Source organism: Heterodontus francisci, chromosome 27 (genome assembly GCF_036365525.1).
Source record: "Heterodontus francisci isolate sHetFra1 chromosome 27, sHetFra1.hap1, whole genome shotgun sequence".
Classification (NCBI taxonomy): domain Eukaryota; kingdom Metazoa; phylum Chordata; class Chondrichthyes; order Heterodontiformes; family Heterodontidae; genus Heterodontus; species Heterodontus francisci.
This window is the reverse complement of record NC_090397.1, coordinates 7,213,389-7,230,967: the sequence shown is the minus strand read 5'-3', so window position 1 is coordinate 7,230,967 and position 17,579 is coordinate 7,213,389. Positions and strand designations below refer to the sequence as shown.

Below are 17,579 nucleotides of genomic sequence, written 5' to 3'. Positions count from 1 at the left end.
TCTCAGCTTACATTGCAGCACAGACAAAAGCCATCCAACATCTGAGTACCGTAATGGAAGTTCAAACTGAGGCCATGAAACCTCCGTTTTGCTGCCATGCGGGCTCAGACTGTTGCATCATGGCTGTGGATACCAGTGCTCAAAGGGGTTTGCAGGACCATAGAGTCATGATGGCACAGAAGCATCCATTCGGCCCATCGAATCTATACCAGCTCTCCGTAGAGCAATCCAGTCCCTCATTCTATCGCCATCGCCCTGCAAGTTTATCTGCATCAAGTGCCCATCCAATTTCCTTTTGAAATCATTGATCGCCGCCGCTTCCACCACACTCGGAGGCAGCGAGTTCCCAGTCATTGCGTAAAAACGTTCTTCCTTACATCGCCTCAGCACCTGTTCCCCAAAACCTTAAATCTATGTCCCCTACTCCTTGTATCATCAGCTAATGGAAGCAGATTTTCTTAGTGTACCTTTTCTAAACCTGTCTTAATCTTGGAGAGTTCTATCAAATACCCCATCAATCTCCTTTGCTCCTAGGAGAACGACACCAGCTTCTCTAACCTAACTTTGTAACTAAAATCCCCCATCCCTAGAACCATTCTGTTAAATCTCCTCTGAACCCTCTCAAGGACCCTCAGATGCTTCTTTAAGTGTGGTGATCAGAACTGGGTGCAATACCCCAGTTGGGGCCTAACCAGAGCTTTATAAAGGTTCAGTATAACTTCCCTGCTTTGTACTCAATGCCTCCATTTATGAAGCCCAAGATCCCATATGCTTTGCTAACCACTCTCTCACCACCTTCCAAGATCTATGCACATGAATCCCCAAGTCCCACTGTCCCTGCACACACTTTAGAACTGTGCCATTAAATCTATATCACCTTTCCCTATCCCTTCTACCAAAATGCATTGCCTCACACTTCTCTGTATTCAGTTCCATTTGCCACTTGTCTGTCCATTCTGCTAGCCTATCTATGTCCTATTTCAGTCGATTTGTAGCATCCTCACTGTTTGCCATTCCTCCAAGTTGGATATCATCAGCAAATTTTGAAATTTTATTCGTTATTCCAATATCCAAGTCATGTGTATATATATATATGTATATATTTATATATGATATACATCAAAAAATAGTGGTCTTAAGCACTGACCCTTGGGAAACACATCCGTCTATCATCCTCCAGCCTGAAAAACAACCATTTATCACGAGTCATTGTTTTCTGTCCTTAAGCCAATTACTTTTTAACCAATTGGACACCGACCCTCCTATTCCATGAGCCTTAATTTTTTAATCAGCCTTTTATGTGGTACTTTATCAAATGCTTTCTTAAAACCCATATAGACAGCATCCATTGTATTCCCTTCATCAACCTTCTCTGTTACTTCATTAAAAACTTTAATTAGATTAGTCAAGCACAATCTGCCTTTTACAAATCTGTGTTAACTACCCTTAATTAACTCAAAACTCTCCAACTGCCTGTTGATATTTTTCCCGATTATCATTTCTACAATCTTACTCACCACTGATGTTAAACTGACTGGTCTGTAATTATTAGACTGTCCTTACACCCTTTCTTTTTTTGCCACTTTCCAATCCTCTGGCACATCCCCTGTATCTAGGGAAGATTGTCTAAGAAGTTTTCCAAACACATTTCAGAAATTCCACCCCTTCTTACCCTCTACTCTAACATTATCTCCACTCCCACTTCCTTTAGCAACTTGGGATGCAAGCCATCTGGACCAGGAGGATTATCCACTCTAAGCATAGCCAGTCTTTCCAGTACATCCTGCCTCTCAATTTTCACTCCATCCATTACCTCTATCATCTACACTTCCACCAATAGCATCCTCTTCCTTAGCAACACCACTCCAAACTACTCATTAATTATTCTGGCTTTGTCCTGCACTTCTAAACATATATCACCCTCTTGGTTCCTAATAGGATGCACTCCGCCTCTTACTAGCCACTTACTATTTACATGCCAGTAGAAGATTTTTAGGTTTCCTTTTATGTTAACTGCATTCTATTCTCATATTCTGTCTTTGCCAGTCTTATTTTCCTCTTCACTTTCCCTCTCAACTTATTGTATTAGACCTTATTTTTGCTTGAAGAATTCACCTGACATGAATCATGCATGTTTTTTTTTGTTTCATCATATTCTCTATTGCATTTTTCATCCATGGAGCCCTGGCTTTGGTTCCTCTAACTTTTGCCCTTGTTGGAATGTACCTAGCCTGTACCTGAAAAATCTCCACCTTAAAGATCATGTACTGTTCTGCTGCAGTTTTTCCTTTCAGACTTTGGCTCCATTTTACCCTGGCCAGATCCCCTCTCATCCCATTGAAATTAGCTCTCTTCCAATTTAGAAGTTTTACTTTAGATTGTTCCTTTCTTTTCTCCATTACTAATCCAAACCTTACGATATGATGATCACTCCCATACAAGCGTTCCCTCACAGTTCACTTGGCCCACCTCATTCCCCAGCACCACATCCAGCAATACCTCCTTCCTAGTTGGACGGAGAACATACTGGTCTAGGAAGTTCTCCTGGACACATTTCAGAAATTCCACCCCTTTTTACCCTCTACTCTAACATTATCACAATTGATATTTGGTTAATTAAAGTTCCCCAATATCACCACTCTATTGTTCTTGCATATCTCTGTGATTTTCCTGCAGATTTGATCCTCTATCTCTCTCTCACACTATTTGGAGGCGTATATAATACCCCTAGTAGTGTGATTATGCCTTTCCTGCTTCTCTACTCTAACCAAATGGATTCTGTTTTTGCCTCCTCACGGACATCCTCTCTTTCCAATACTATAATGTCTTCCCTAATCAGTATGGCCACCCCACAACCCACCCCTCCCCCCCCCCCCCACCTTTTTTTCCTTCCCTCTCTTTTCCAAACACTTGGGCAGAATTTTTTGCTGCCCTTTAAGGCAGGCACAGAGGCGGGGAGCACCAAATGAAATGGCTGGGGCGCCATTCCCGACGTTGCCCAGTCTCCCTGCCATTTTGTTCGGGACGGGGAGGGCCAAGGATAGTCTTCCCCCCACAGAACAATTGAGGCCCTATAAGTGGCCAATTAATGACCACTTAAGGGCCTCTTTCTGCCTCCACCTCAATTTTGGGGAAGGCAGAAGGGCCCACCGCCAAGGGGAGATGCTACCAGGTAAAGCCTAGCGGCGTCCTAATGGGGTCAGGGCATGGACCCTTCTTTCGAGGCAATCTGGGTCCCCCTGAAGGCCCCCAGTGAGAATTGCTGTCCCCCTCCCCACCCCGGCAAGACAGATCCCATCCTTACCAACCACCACAACCATCCCCCCGCCCCCCACTCCATTGATGTGGCCTGCCTGAACAGCACTAGACCCTCACCCCACTCACCTTTCCAGGGGTCCCGGATGTCATATGAACACATAGGAACAGGAGTAGGCCATTCAGCTCATGGAGCCTGCTCTGCCATTCAGTTAGATCGTTGCTGGTCATCTACCTCAATGCCACTTTCCCACTTTATCCCCATATCCGTTGATGACATTAGTATCCAGATATCTATCAACTTCTGTCGAAAACATGCTCAATTATTGAGCTTCCACAGGCTTCTGGGGTAGACAATTCCAAAGATTCACCATCCTCTCAGTGAAGAAATTCCTCCTCATATCAGTTTTAAAAGGCCTACCCCTCATTCTGAGACTGTGTCCCCTGGTTCTAGACTCAACAGCCAGGGGAAACATCCTATCTCCATCCACCCTGTAAGAATTTTGTAAGTTTCAATGAGATCACCTCTCATTCTTCGAAACTCTAGAGAATACAGGCCCAGTTTCCTCAATCTCTCCTCATAAGACAATCCCACCATACCAGGGATATGTCTGGTGAACCTCTGTTGCACTCCCTCTAAGACAAGTATATCCTTCCTTAGACGAGGAGACCAAAACAATACTCCAGGTGCAGTTTCACCAAAACTCTATACAACTGCAGCAAGACATCTTTACTCCTGTACTCAAAACCCCTTGCGATGAAGGCCAACATACCATTTGCCTTCCTAATTGCTTGCTGCACCTGCATACTAGCTTTTAGTGACTCATGAACAAGGACACCCAGGTCCCTTTGGACATCAACACTTCCCAACTTCTCACCATTTAGGAAATACGCTGTCTTTCTGTTTTTTTCTACCAAAGTGGATAACTTCACACTTATTCACGTTATATTTCATCTGCCCTGTTCTTGCCTGTCAGTTAGCTTGTCCAAGTCCCTTTGAAGCTTCCTTGCATCCTCCTCACAACTCACAACCCATCTAGTTCTGTATCATCAGCAAATTTGAAAATATTACATTTGGTCCCCACATCCAAATCATTTATATAGATTGTGAACAGCTGTGAACCTCATGAATTGTACCTGAGGGGGCACAGGTACTCTGGCCAGGCGGGGCTCCTTCATTGTTGCTTGCTCCTCCCCAGGATCCCTCTGGGGGTACTGGGTACTGGTCCTGTGGCAACATTTTTTTTTGGTTTTCCACTCTTCCTTTAGCTGTGTGGCAATTGCCAACAGTTTCACTAAATCTTCCCCAGACAAGACACTAGTCAGTTGTTCCCTGGGTTCTTCCCTTGTTTTCCAATTGGAATTATTCCGTCCCCCTTTTGGAGATGGCCTACATTCTTTTGCAAAGTGGCCTGGCTTCCTACAGTTGTGACACTGGCCCTTATTACCTGTTGGGGTTTTGGGCTTAGCTCCCTCCTGTTTCCAGATGGTCATACTAGCTCCCATTGTTCTTCCTGTACCAGGTTGCCCCCAGTGCAACTGCCCTTTCTTTCCAGGGACTGGGGTACTTTAATGCATTAAGGTGGCTTTCCTAACCATTCAAGCTTCTATTATGGCATGATGACTGAGGTCATACCAATCTTCCATTTATCCTGTATTCCAGCCCTCATTCCCAAAATTGGGGTCCTCAGCCACTTTGCTTTGTTTCCCCTTGTAACTGATTTCGTACCAATCCTCCTCCTATGGCATGAGAGGAGGCCCTCCATTTCCTCTCATCATAACTGTTCACCACATCCTGATCCCCTTGTTTAGTGTCCGAGACGACCTTTAATGGGACCACCTACCCTGACCCATGACTATCCTTAAAGTATCCTTAAAAGTGTCCCAGTTCCCCTGGCCCATCTTGGCCATTAACGCCAGACCTCTCTATACGGAGGGTGACAATACGATTCAGGCCACCTTCTTTTTCTTATCATTATCCCATCCATGCATGGGCTGGAGCCACTCAATCTCCTGGATATAGGAGATAATATTCCCTCTGTGTTGAAAGAGTGGCACCCCCGTCAATGGTCCTTCAACTGAATACTAGTATATCCCCGCATGTACTGTTGAACTATTGGCAGTTATCCTCCGCCAGCTGGCAGGGGTCCGTATTTGGTCTGATGAACAGGGGCCATAGGAGATGGTCTTCTTGTAATATCAGGGGCATCACTGTATTCCAGGTAGTCAACCTGTTCCTGGGCTTCTTTTCATCTCCTCCCATAAGGTTGATTACTCCCTGCTGGGCAGCTACTTGTTGTTTCAGCTCCTGTTTTGTTCTCTGACACTGGCTATGGTCTGCCCTTTCATGGCTCTATTCCTTTATCATAGCCTTCATATCCTCACATTTTCTTCTGAAACTTTCTGCCTCTCCATCTGCTTTATAATATAACTCTTTATATTCGTTCACCTCTTCTATCACCTTACATGCCCTGTAAAGGCTACTGTTTGCTCACAGATTGTTTCTGTTTTAACCTTCTCTGCTACAAGCTTTTCTAACTCCTTCATGAGCCTACTAACTATCGCTTCTCGGTTATTATTTCTTTTCCTAGCTTCTTCTAATTGTTTTCGTGGGCTAATAGCCTCCTTTTGGTCTTCTTCAGAACCCAAAGCCAAGCTGATATTTATACTATCCTTGTCACATACATATGTCCACCAGTTTCTTGATCTTGTTTGTGACTTAATGACTTTAGCACTCTGCCAGGGAGGTCTGATCAACACAGATCAATACAATTTGCAGACACACAGGCACCAGTTCAACCAGCAGTAGTTAACCCATTGTCTTCCATCTCCTGGAACATATCATCCAGAAACTTTCAAAGTCCCTGATGCTCTGCAGAGACTCCATCTGACCCTCAAGCTTGGAAATCCTGAGCTCAGGCTGAAGCAGCTGGAGATACTTTCTACACACCTGGTCCCCCAAGTCATGTGAAGTGTCCTGAAGTTCCCACATGGCACAGGTTTCAGATGCCCATCCATGATCTAAAGAAACCCTCTTTTCCTTCTTTTACAAACTTGTTAATACCTTGTTTAAACTACTAATTTTAATTCATGCCTCTAGATTTGCTCAGTGCTAATACTCTTATATACAGTTATACTTACCCTGATTGAATTTTTTAATTTCCCGGCTGCTAGTTTGAACAAATGCCCTAGTTTAAAGAGAGAAAAAGAGAAATATTCACTAACCAATCAATTACCTGTTTTCCTGTGATGCCACACTTTGATTTTTTTTTCTGAACGCGGTTGACCCGCTCTGGTCTCCTCCCTAGCTCTTTCCGAACGCGGTCGACCCGCTCTGGTCTCCTCCCTAGCTCTTTCCGAACGCGGTCGACCCGCTCTGGTCTCCTCCCTAGCTCTTTCCAAACGCGGTCGACCCGCTCTGGTCTCCTCCCTAGCTCTTTCCGAACGCGGTCGATCCGCTCTGATCTCCTCCCTAGCTCTTTCCAAATGCAGTTGACCCGCTCTGATCTCCTCCCTAGCTCTTTTATCCTCCCCGCTGATCTTGATGTGCTCTCGCTCTTGCTGCTACACACGGGCTTGGGTCTCACAGTCGTCAAGCAATTTGTGCTGCAGTAGATTACTGTTGTCATGCTTGGCCACCACCTGCCAAGAATGAGGCACATGAATTTTGTCATGAACATTGATTTTAAACTGTTACTGGACTGAAGAAAGGACTTGTTAAATGGATCAGCTGTGGCTGGAAATATATTTGCATATTAACAGACAGTGTTTGGAAGGACAAATTAGCCATTCCCTGACACATTCAACCCACAATGGACCAGACATTGAAGGTCGGGGAGCTCACATTCCAGGTTGACGACTAAGTTGGCTGAATACACAAACGGACATGGTCAAACCAGCTAGTCACATGACTAACCTGCTAGGCAACCTGTATTTAAAATTTGTACAAACAGTTTGGGCAGAAAGTTTGTTTGCTCCTGGACTGAGAAGATCTCTCCTGTCTGCTCCCATCTCTTTCTCACAAGCCCTGAATCCACTGAAGACACATGAACACCAAGAGAGAAAAGTCTCCTACAGCGAACAAGGTTTAAGAAGAATACTGGGCCCCAATGAAAAGCAAGATCTACCTCCAATCAAGGACTCTACAGTGAGGTCGAAGAATCGTAACAGCGACTCTTCAGATATCGCCTCAAGCTTTTCCACTTTATTTTTCTTGAGTGGGAGACAGGGTAGAAAATGGCAGCCAAACATATCCTGAGCTTTAGACATCTGAGGGATTTGAGAATACAAATACACATCACTAAAAGTAGCGATATAAGTTAATAAGGCCAGAAGAAAAGCAAATTAAACACGTGGGTTTATTTCAGAGGTATAGAATTGCAAAGTAAAGAAGTTATGCTAAACTTATATCAAACCTTGGTTAGATCACACTTAGAGCACTGTGTACAGTTCTAGTCAGCATATTATTAAAAATCTATAGAAGCATTGGAGAGGGTGCAAAAAAGATTTACAAGGATGATACCTGAAATGCCAGGCTATACCAGTCAATCAATGAAAATAGGCTGGATCTTTTTTCTCTTGAAAAGAGAAGGTTGACGGGTGATCTAATAGAGGTCTTTAAAATTGTGAAATATTTTGATAGAGTATACACAGAGAGAGGGCTGGATTTTATTTTGGTGATGGGAATCCTGGTGATGGGCTTGAACCGCCTTGGCCCTTTATCGGAACCCTGCCCGAATTCAGTTAAATTAAATGCCTATCGTCTGGATGCCATCCCCTTTAAGGGGCAAGATTCCAAGAGCTGCCGGCCAATTGAAGTGCTGGCAGCTCAGCACTCCCAGCAGCGCCACACTCTCCTGTGAGATAATCAAGCATTCAGGGTCCTTAAGGGAATAAATACATTGAAATCAGATAACATGGCTGAGGTTACTACAAAATCTAAAACTGGAGAACACATCGAAGAGGGAAAGTGCAAGACAGTTTAGATTTAACCAATTTACACAGTGGTGAACATGAGAAATGGATACCCCTGATAGGCAGTACGTGCAGTGAGGAAAATTTAAAGGAGAACTAGAAAGATATGTGAGGGGAATTTGAGGGGTTTTTGAGACTGATGGATAGACGCCAGAGACTTTTCAAGTCCTGTACACTCAAGTAATCCTATGAGAATTGTGGAATTCCTTATCTCCCATAGTCTTCTCTTTCTCCTATAATCTACAGGCTTTTAATCTTAGGATCAGTATCACTTGATCACTGCTTTATTTATGATGTCCTCTGCCTTTTTATTTGTGCCATTATCGAGCAATATGGACCTTGACCACTCACCTAAATTTCTCAATGTATAAAGAAAATGTTTGTACTTAATGATTTAACTGGAAGCTATTGGTGTGGAATGGATATGGTTGCACAACAGACAAGTGAGAAAGTCAGAGGTATTACGCTTGGTTAAATCACTGAGTTCAAAAATATTCTGTAATACTAGTAGTCATAAGAGTTTCAATTTTTATAACAAAAGGTTGAGAAATGCCATTTTTAAAAGGCGGCAGTGAGAATTTGCAAGTTTTCCAAATGATCCAGGGGTGTAACGTGTACAAATGGTGTAATGTGTTTGTTAATATTCATTCCTGTGAGATGTGATAGAGTCATTTAAGCAAAGAAGGAGGCCATTCAGCCCATCGAGTCCATGCCAATCTCCAAGGAGCTATGCTGTCAGTCCCACTCCACCACTTGATCCCGTAGCCTCGCAAGTTTATTTCCTCAAGTGCCAATCCAAATTCCTTTGACAATCATTCATCGTCTCCACTTCCACTACCCTCAGGGTCAGTGAGTTCCAGGTCATTACCTCCCGCTGCTTTAAAAAGTGCTTTCTCATATTCCCCCTGCATCTTTTGCCTGAAACCTTCAATCTGTGTCCCCTAGTCCTTGTAGCATTTGTTAATGGGAACAGCTTTTCCTTGTCTAACTTATCTAAGCCTGTCATAATCTTGTACACTTCTATTATATCTCCGCTCAATCTCCTTTGTTCTAAGGAGAACAAACCCAGCTTTTCGAACCTAACCTTGTAACTAAAATCCTCCATCCTTGGAACCATTCTGGTAAATCTCCTCTGCACCTTCTCAAGGTCCCTCACATCATCTCTGAAGCATAGTGACCAGAACTGAATGCAATAGTCCAATTGGGACCTAACCAGAGCTTTATAAAGGTTAGAACAATTTTCCCCTTCCTGACTTGGGTGAATCGGTGAAAACTGCCATTCCCAATTCCCACTCTAGTTGCTATCAGTTAAATAGCTTGGACTAGAAACTGAGCGTGGGATCCTCCAGAATAGCATGGCTTGGCTTGGCCCTGAAGAAACATGCTGACGCCTCAGGCTAGCCATTAATCATATTGGTTGGTACCCAAAAATATTGGTTGGTTCTCTTCAGATCTGAAACCACTTCCATTGTTTAAAGTTTTATGCACACCGGAACATAATTATGTTTTAAGTTTTCATTTCATCAGGCAATTTTATCAATTTTTCAGTTTCACCAGTTTGTTTTGTTAAATAAGTTAAAAGTGGCTTAAAAAGTGGCAAAATTATGATTGACTAGAAAAGGAAATTAAAGTTGAGAAATCCTTTGATCTCAAATTTTCTGAAGTGATCAAACTAACAGATGGAGAGCTTCTGATGATATTTTGTTTGCTGTTTATCATTTGTTTTAGTACCTTTTCATGTTTTATTAAGTGGTCAACAGAAACACCAATTTCAGAATTTTTCATTTTGTAGGATTGACCAGTTAAACCTGAAAATCAGGAGCCCCAAGCCTAACATATAATTAGGGTTCACCAATATTTGTAATTTGCCAATTTACCGTTGACTATTCGTTATTGAAGCTTAATATTAAAACAATCAAATTGCTAATTTTTTTTGCTACAGGTATAGGAAATTATTTAGAAATAACACAACAGATTAACATTAAAAAGAAGATAGTATGAGCAATCTTTTAGCATAGAACAGGTTCTGTGAATCTGCAGCTCTACTTATTTACTCGTGCCCATCTTTCCCGGAACTCATAGAACATAGAACAGTACAGCACAGTACAGGCCCTTCGGCCCACGATGTTGTGCCGAACCTTTAACCTACTCTAAGATCAAACTAACTACCTACCCTCCATTCTATTATCATCCATGTACCTATCCAAGAGTCGCTTAAATGCCCCTAACGTATCTGCTTCTACTACCACCGCTGGCAGCGCATTCCACGCACCCACCACTCTCTGTGTAAAGAACCTACCTCTGACATCTCCCCGAAACCTTCCTCCAATCACCTTAAAATTATGCCCCCTGGTGATAGCCCTTTCCACCCTGGGAAAAAGTCTCTGACTATCCACTCTATCTATGCCTCTCATCACCTTGTACCCCTCTGTCAAGTCACCTCTCATCCTTCTTCACTCCAATGAGAAAAGCCCTAGCTCCCCCAATCTTTCTTCGTAGGCCATGCCCTCCAGTCCAGGCAGCATCCTGGTAAATCTCCTCTGCACCCTCTCTAAAGCTTCCACATCCTTCCTATAATGAGGCGACCAGAACTGAACACAATATTCCAAGTGTGGTCGAACCAAGGCCTTATAGAGCTGCAGCATAACCTCGCGACTCTTAAACTCAATCCCCCTGTTAATGAAAGCCAACACACCATACGCCTTCTTAACAACCCTATCAACTTGGGTGGCAACTTTGAGCGATATATGGACGTGGACCCCAAGATCCCTCTGTTCCTCCACACTACCAAGAATCCTGTCTTTAAGCCTGTATTCCGCATTCAAATTCGACCTTCCAAAATGAATCACTTCACACTTTTCCAGGTTGAACTCCATCTGCCACTTCTCAGCCCAGCTCTGCATCCTGTCAATGTCCCGTTGCAACCTACAACAGCCTTCCACACTATCCACAACTCCAGCAACCTTCGTGTCATCGGCAAACTTGCTAACCCAGCCTTCCAATTCCTCATCCAAGTCATTTATAAAAATCACAAAGAGCAGAGGTCCCAGAACAGATCCTTGTGGAACACCACTGGTCACCGAGCTCCATGCTGAATACTTTCCATCTACTACCACCCTCTGACTTCTATGGGCCAGCCAATTTTGTATCCAGACAGCCAACTTTCCCTGAATCCCATGCCTCCTTACTTTGTGAATGAGCCTACCATGGGGAACCTTATCAAATGCCTTGCTAAAATCCATATACACCACATCTGCTGCTCTTCCTTCATCAATGTGTTTTGTCACATCTTCAAAGAATTCAATAAGGCTTGCGAGGCATGACCTGCCCCTCACAAAGCCATGCTGACTGTCTCTAATCAAACCATGCTTTTCCAAATAATCATAAATCCTGTCTCTCAGAATCCTCTCCAATAATTTGCCCACTACCGACGTAAGACTGACTGGTCTATAATTCCCAGGGTTATCCCTATTCCCTTTCTTGAACAAGGGAACAACATTTGACACCCTCCAATCATCCGGTACTACTCCAGTGGACAGTGAAGACACAAAGATCATCGCCAAAGGCGCAGCAATCTCTTCCCTTGCTTCCCGTAATATCCTTGGGTATATCCCGTCTGGCCCCGGGGACTTATCTGTCCTCATATCATTCACAATTTCCAGCACATCCTCCCTCTTAACCTCAACCTGTTCGAGCATATCAGCCTGTTCCACGCTGTCCTCACAAATGACCAGGTCCCTCTCACTAGTGAATACTGAAGCAAAGTATTCATTTAGGACCTCCCCTACCTCCTCCGACTCCAGGCACAAGTTCCCTCCACTATCCCTGATCGGCCCTACCCTCACTGTGGCCATCCTCGTGTTCCTCACATAAGTGTAGAACGCCTTGGGATTTTCCTTAATCCTACCCGCCAAGACTTTTTCATGTCCCCTTCTAGCTCTCCTAAGTCCATTCTTCAGTTCCTTCCTGGCTACCTTGTAACCCTCTAGAGCTCTGTCTGATCCTTGCTTCCTCAACCTTAAGTAAGCTTCCTTCTTCCTCTTGACTAGCTGTTCCACATCTCTTGTCATCCAAGGTTCCTTCACCCTACCATCCCTTCCCTGCCTCATCGGGACAAACCTATCCAGCAGTCGCAGCAAGTGCTCCCTAAACAACCTCCACATTTCTGTCGCGCATTTCCCTGAGAACATCTGTTCCCAATTTATGCTCCCCAGCTCCTGCCTAATAGCATTGTAATTCCCCCTCCCCCAATTAAATATTTTCCCATCCCGTCTGCTCCTGTCCCTCTCCATGACTATAGTAAAGGTCGGGGAGTTGTGATCACTATCACCGAAATGCTCTCCCACCGAGAGATCTGCCACCTGGCCTGGTTCATTGCCAAGCACCAAGTTCAACATAGTCTCCCCTCTAGTCGGCCTATCTACATATTGAGTCAGGAAACCTTCCTGGACACACCTGACAAAAACTGCTCCATCCAAACTATTTGCACTAAGGAGGTTCCAATCAATATTAGGGAAGTTGAAGTCACCCATGACAACAACCCTGCTACTTCTGCACCTTTCCAAAATCTGCCTCCCAATCTGTTCCTCCGTGTCTCTGTTGCTATTGGGGGGTCTATAGAAAACTCCCAACAAAGTGACTGTTCCTTTCCTGTTTCTGACTTCCACCCATAATGACTCAGTGGACAAACCCTCCTCGACGACCTCCCTTTCTGCAGCTGTGATACTATCCCTGATTAACAATGCCACTTCCCCACCTCTTTTACCTCCCTCCCTATTCCTTTTGAAACATCTAAACCCCGGAACATCCAACATCCATTCCTGCCCCTGTGATATCCACGTCTCCATAATGGCCACAACATCGTAGCTCCAAGTACTGATCCATGCTTTAAGTTCATCACCCTTATTCCTGACACTTCTTGCGTTAAAATAGACACACTTCAACCCATCATACTGGCTGCAACTTTGCCCTGTCAACTGTCTAACCTTCCTCACAGACTCTCTGCACTCGGTATCTGCCTGTTTAACAGCTACCCCATCCACTGATCCGTGGCTCCGGTTCCCATCCCCCTGCCAAACTAGTTTAAACCCTCCATGTTTGAATCCCTCCAAACAGGTTTCTCCCCGCATGCACCCCACCCCCAACCCGCCACAGTACTAAAACAGCTCTCATCAAAGTCACAAATGACATCCAATGTGACTGTGACAAAAGTAAACTATCCCTCCTCGTCATTCTTGACCTATCTGTAGCCTTTGGCACCTTTGATTGCACCATCTTTTTCCAATGCCTGTTCAGTGTCATCCAGCTGGGTGGGACTGCATTCATCAGGTTCCATTCTTATCTATCCATTAGTAGCCAGAGATTCACCTGTCCACTGGCAATGTCAGCTCTTCCCATTCCCACACCATTAACCCAGGATCTATCCTTGGCCCCATCCTATTTCTGATCTATAAACTGCCCCTCAGCAACATCATCTGAAAACACAGCATCAATTTCCACATGTACACTGATGACACCCAGCTCTGTTTTGCCATCACCTCTTTCGACTCCTCCACTGTCTCTAAGTTATCAGACTGCTTATCCGACATCCAGAATTGGATGAGTAGAAATCCTTCCAGTTAAATATTAGGAAGACTGAAGCTATTGTCTTTGGTCTTTGTCACAAGCTCCATTGTCTAGCCACTGACTCCATCCCTCTCCCTGATGAAGGTCTGAGGCTGAACCAGACTCTTCACAACCTTGGTATCATAGTTGACCCCAAGATGAGCTTCCAACTTCATATCTGCGACATCACTAAAACCACCTATGTCCACCTCCACAACATCGCCAGATCTGGCCCCTACCTTAACTTATCTTCTGCTAAAACCCCCGTCAATGCCTTTGTTACCTCTAGATTTGACTATTTTAACATTCTCCTGACCGACCTTCAACATTCTACCCTTTGTAAACTTGAGGTCATCCGAAACTCTGTGCCCGTGACCTAACTCGCACCAAGTCCCATTTACCACTAACCTCTGTTCTCGCTGACCTATGTTGGATCCTGGTTAAACAACTCCTCAATTTTAAAATTCTCATCCTTGTTTTTAAATCCCTCCATGGCTTCGGCCCTCCTTGTCTCAGTAATCTCCAGCACCACCACCCTCCGAAATATCTTCGTTCCTCCAACTTTGGCCTTTTACCGATCTCCGATTTTAATTGCTCCGTCATTTGCGGCTGTAACATCAGCTGCCAAGTCCCTGTGCTCTGCAATTCCCTCCCAAGTCTCTCCCCCTCTTTCCTCCTTTAAGACAATCCTAAAAGCCATCACCTGCCCTATTATCTCCTTATGGAACTCACTGTGAAATTTTGTTCAATAACGCTCCTGTGAAGCAACTTGTGATGTTTTACTATTTTAAAGGTGCTATATAAATACAAGTTGTTTTTGCTGCTGTACCTCTGCTCTTGCACATAAATATTGTCTGTTGATTAGGCCCTCAAAATGCTGCATGGCTGCCAGGCACTAACTAGAGACAACACAATAAGTGTGACAAAAATGGAAAGATTAGTTCAAAATGAATTGCATGAATATATGCTTCTGGATATTTTGGCATCTTATCAAGATTTTCAAACTGGTAAGAACATTCACTTCCACTATTTCAATAGTCTTAATTATGCTGCAGGTTTTCAAAGCGTCAGTATGGCATTATCATATACAGTAACACTTAATATTCCAGGATAGCCATTACCTTTTTAAATGAATAAACCTTTACTCAGTTAGTATCATACAGATAATTCTCAGACAAAAACAAGAAATGCTGGATTCACTCAGCAGGTCTGGCAGCATCTGTGGAAAGAGAAGCAGAGTTAACGTTTCGGGTCAGTGACCCTTCTTCGATAATTCTCAGAGTTGCTCCTGATGATCAGTTTCATCATGTTAGCTGTTATTGATCTCAGACTTAACAAGTCTTGGTCTCCTGCATCTGCTTTTTAACTATTTTTGTCTTGAAGTTGGCTAGGCACATAGCTTCAACCAATTTATGTGCTCTTTGAATACATACACCCATATATATTTCCTGTCACTTGTGGTGAAGAATGCCAGAAATTGTGAGATGGCATATGGGGCTGGCAGAGAGCTCCAGAAGAATTTCACACCTCCAGCCACTGTGGTTTCCTCGGGGAGCTCTTGGAACTCCAGTGAATTATCTTGTATCCTGTCTCCACGCAGATCAGATCCATCTCAGCAAACTCATTCTTTCCGCTCACATTTATGAAAATAATCAGAATATTGTAGACTTCCACACAATATAGGTTAACCTAAGCACAAGTGCAAGTGATTTAAACCACACAAGGTTAAATGCAAATTAATTCTTAGTGAAACATCAATGGCAGCATAAATATAATATTTTATTATGGACAGTTATGTGGAGTTCATTAGGTTTTACATGCTATAGCACCGTGTGCTTCATACTGTGAGTGAGTATAATCTTTACCGGACACCATTTGTACCTTTCCCAGATTTTCTTTAAAATAAATATCCATGTTGGGGAATGTATTTCTTTTGGTCACCACAGGAGCAGACCAGAATTAGGTTTCTGATACAATTGTCAGGTGTCATGCCAACATTGCAATCAGCTCTTAACCAAAGAAGGTATGACAATTAACTCCATATCATCCCAGTTCACTCGTTCCCTCCTTTGTTGCAGGAGCAGAGACAAATGGAAAACTCCCTTGAGGTAATTTTGACTTGGGGAGATCGTGTAACATGGGCAATATTGGATTAGACATCCCTCCCAGTTATTATTGTCATTGATTTCAGCAGAAATAAAAATTGGGAGGGATGCATAATGGACTGCTGGTCCAATATCACCCATTTCACAGTATCTCCCAAAGTCAAAATTACCCCCCTGAGTTTGTTTTTCTTACATAAAGGTATTTCTCAAGAATGCAAGTTAGTTTTAGTACTGCAGAAACTGCTAAAGATATCTGTTTTGTAACAGATTTTTAAGATTAATTGAACCACTATGATTTTCTATCTGCTGCCATGTAATTATTGCTTCAGCTAACTTGATTTATTAATAAACGTGATTAGTAGTTGTGGCCTGAGGTGTGGGGTCTGTCAGTGTTATTTGCCAGTGGGCTAGATTTTCCTCCACTATCCTGTCTGCAATCAAGCAGGATGTGGTAGAAAGAGTGGGTAAATTGGGTAGTGGAACCTTGTGTTTTGCTGTTAGCCAAAACTCAACGTCATCCCCCCTTGCCCTACCTGGATGGCCGTTGGTTGCCCCTTCCTCACCTGCCATATGTAAATGTTATCCCAGCAAGTTATGCTGTTCCTCTAATTATCACTGTGGTTGCCACTGACCCCAGGGACCTCCAGCCGAAAGCTGGCAGTAGTCCCTGGAGTAAGCCAGTAAGCATTGCTTAGGGAAGGGGAGAGCATCTGCCTGCATATTGGTCCCCAAAAATCTACCTACCTTGGTCAAGGCCACGATCCAAAATAAAATGTAATCTTTCCTCTTCAAGGCTCTTCTTCCCTTTAAATCCTCACTGCCTGTCTGGGTGCTGCAATTATACTGCATCCTCTTGGTCATGGGGCATCTGCTGGGAGTCTGTCCCGCAGGTTACCTGAGCCCCCACTGTTATTCTACCAGCAAGAGGAAAACTGAGCTAAAGTCATTCAGCTGGACCTCTGCTGAGCCACTAACAATGGCTCCCTGACCACAGAATAGGGACCTGCTCCTCTCCCTGAAGGTTAACAAGCTAGAAGAAAAAGGTGAAGTCTCACAATATAACCAGAACTCTCCCCTATTCACACACCATCATTTTTCACAGCCACATTATTGCAAGCTTGTGCTTACTCATAAAGTTAACTTGTTACAAATATATAAAGTGATTTTTTTTTTAGGAAATCGAAGCATTGAATCACAGCAAATTTATGGCACAGAAGGAAGCTATTATGTCTGTTCCAGCTGAAAAAGAGTTATCCGGCCTAATCCCGCTTTCCACCTCTTGGTCCATAGCCCTGTAGGTTACAGCACTTTAAATGCCTATCCAAGTATTTTAAATGCAATGAGGGTTTCTGCCTCGAGTGAGTTCCAGATGCCCACCACCCTCTGGATGAAACAAAATTCTCCTCAACTCCCTTCTAATCCTTCTGCCACTTACTTTAAATGTATGCCCCTGATCTTGGCCTGTCTGCTAAGGGAAATAGGTCCTTCCTATCCACTCTAACTAGGTCCCTCATAATTTTGTAGACTTCCATTAAATCCCCCTCAGCCTCCTCCAATCTTTCCTCATAACTAAAAATCTGCACTCCTGGCAACATCTTCATAAGTCTCCTGTGTACCATCTCTATTGCAATCACATCCTTC

The 17,579-nt window shown here is 43.7% G+C and overlaps 1 protein-coding gene across 7 annotated transcripts in view; it reads left to right on the top strand.

The window, feature by feature from the left end:
* LOC137384622 (cilia- and flagella-associated protein 54-like) overlaps positions 1–17,579 on the top strand; it is a 712,374-nt gene that overhangs the window by 589,628 nt on the left and 105,167 nt on the right. For all 7 annotated transcript variants that reach the window (XM_068058759.1, XM_068058758.1, XM_068058757.1 and 4 more), the window contains one exon: positions 14,699–14,840. In XM_068058759.1, the coding sequence (XP_067914860.1) occupies positions 14,699–14,840 (142 nt within the window). The remainder of the gene's footprint in view (positions 1–14,698; positions 14,841–17,579) is intronic.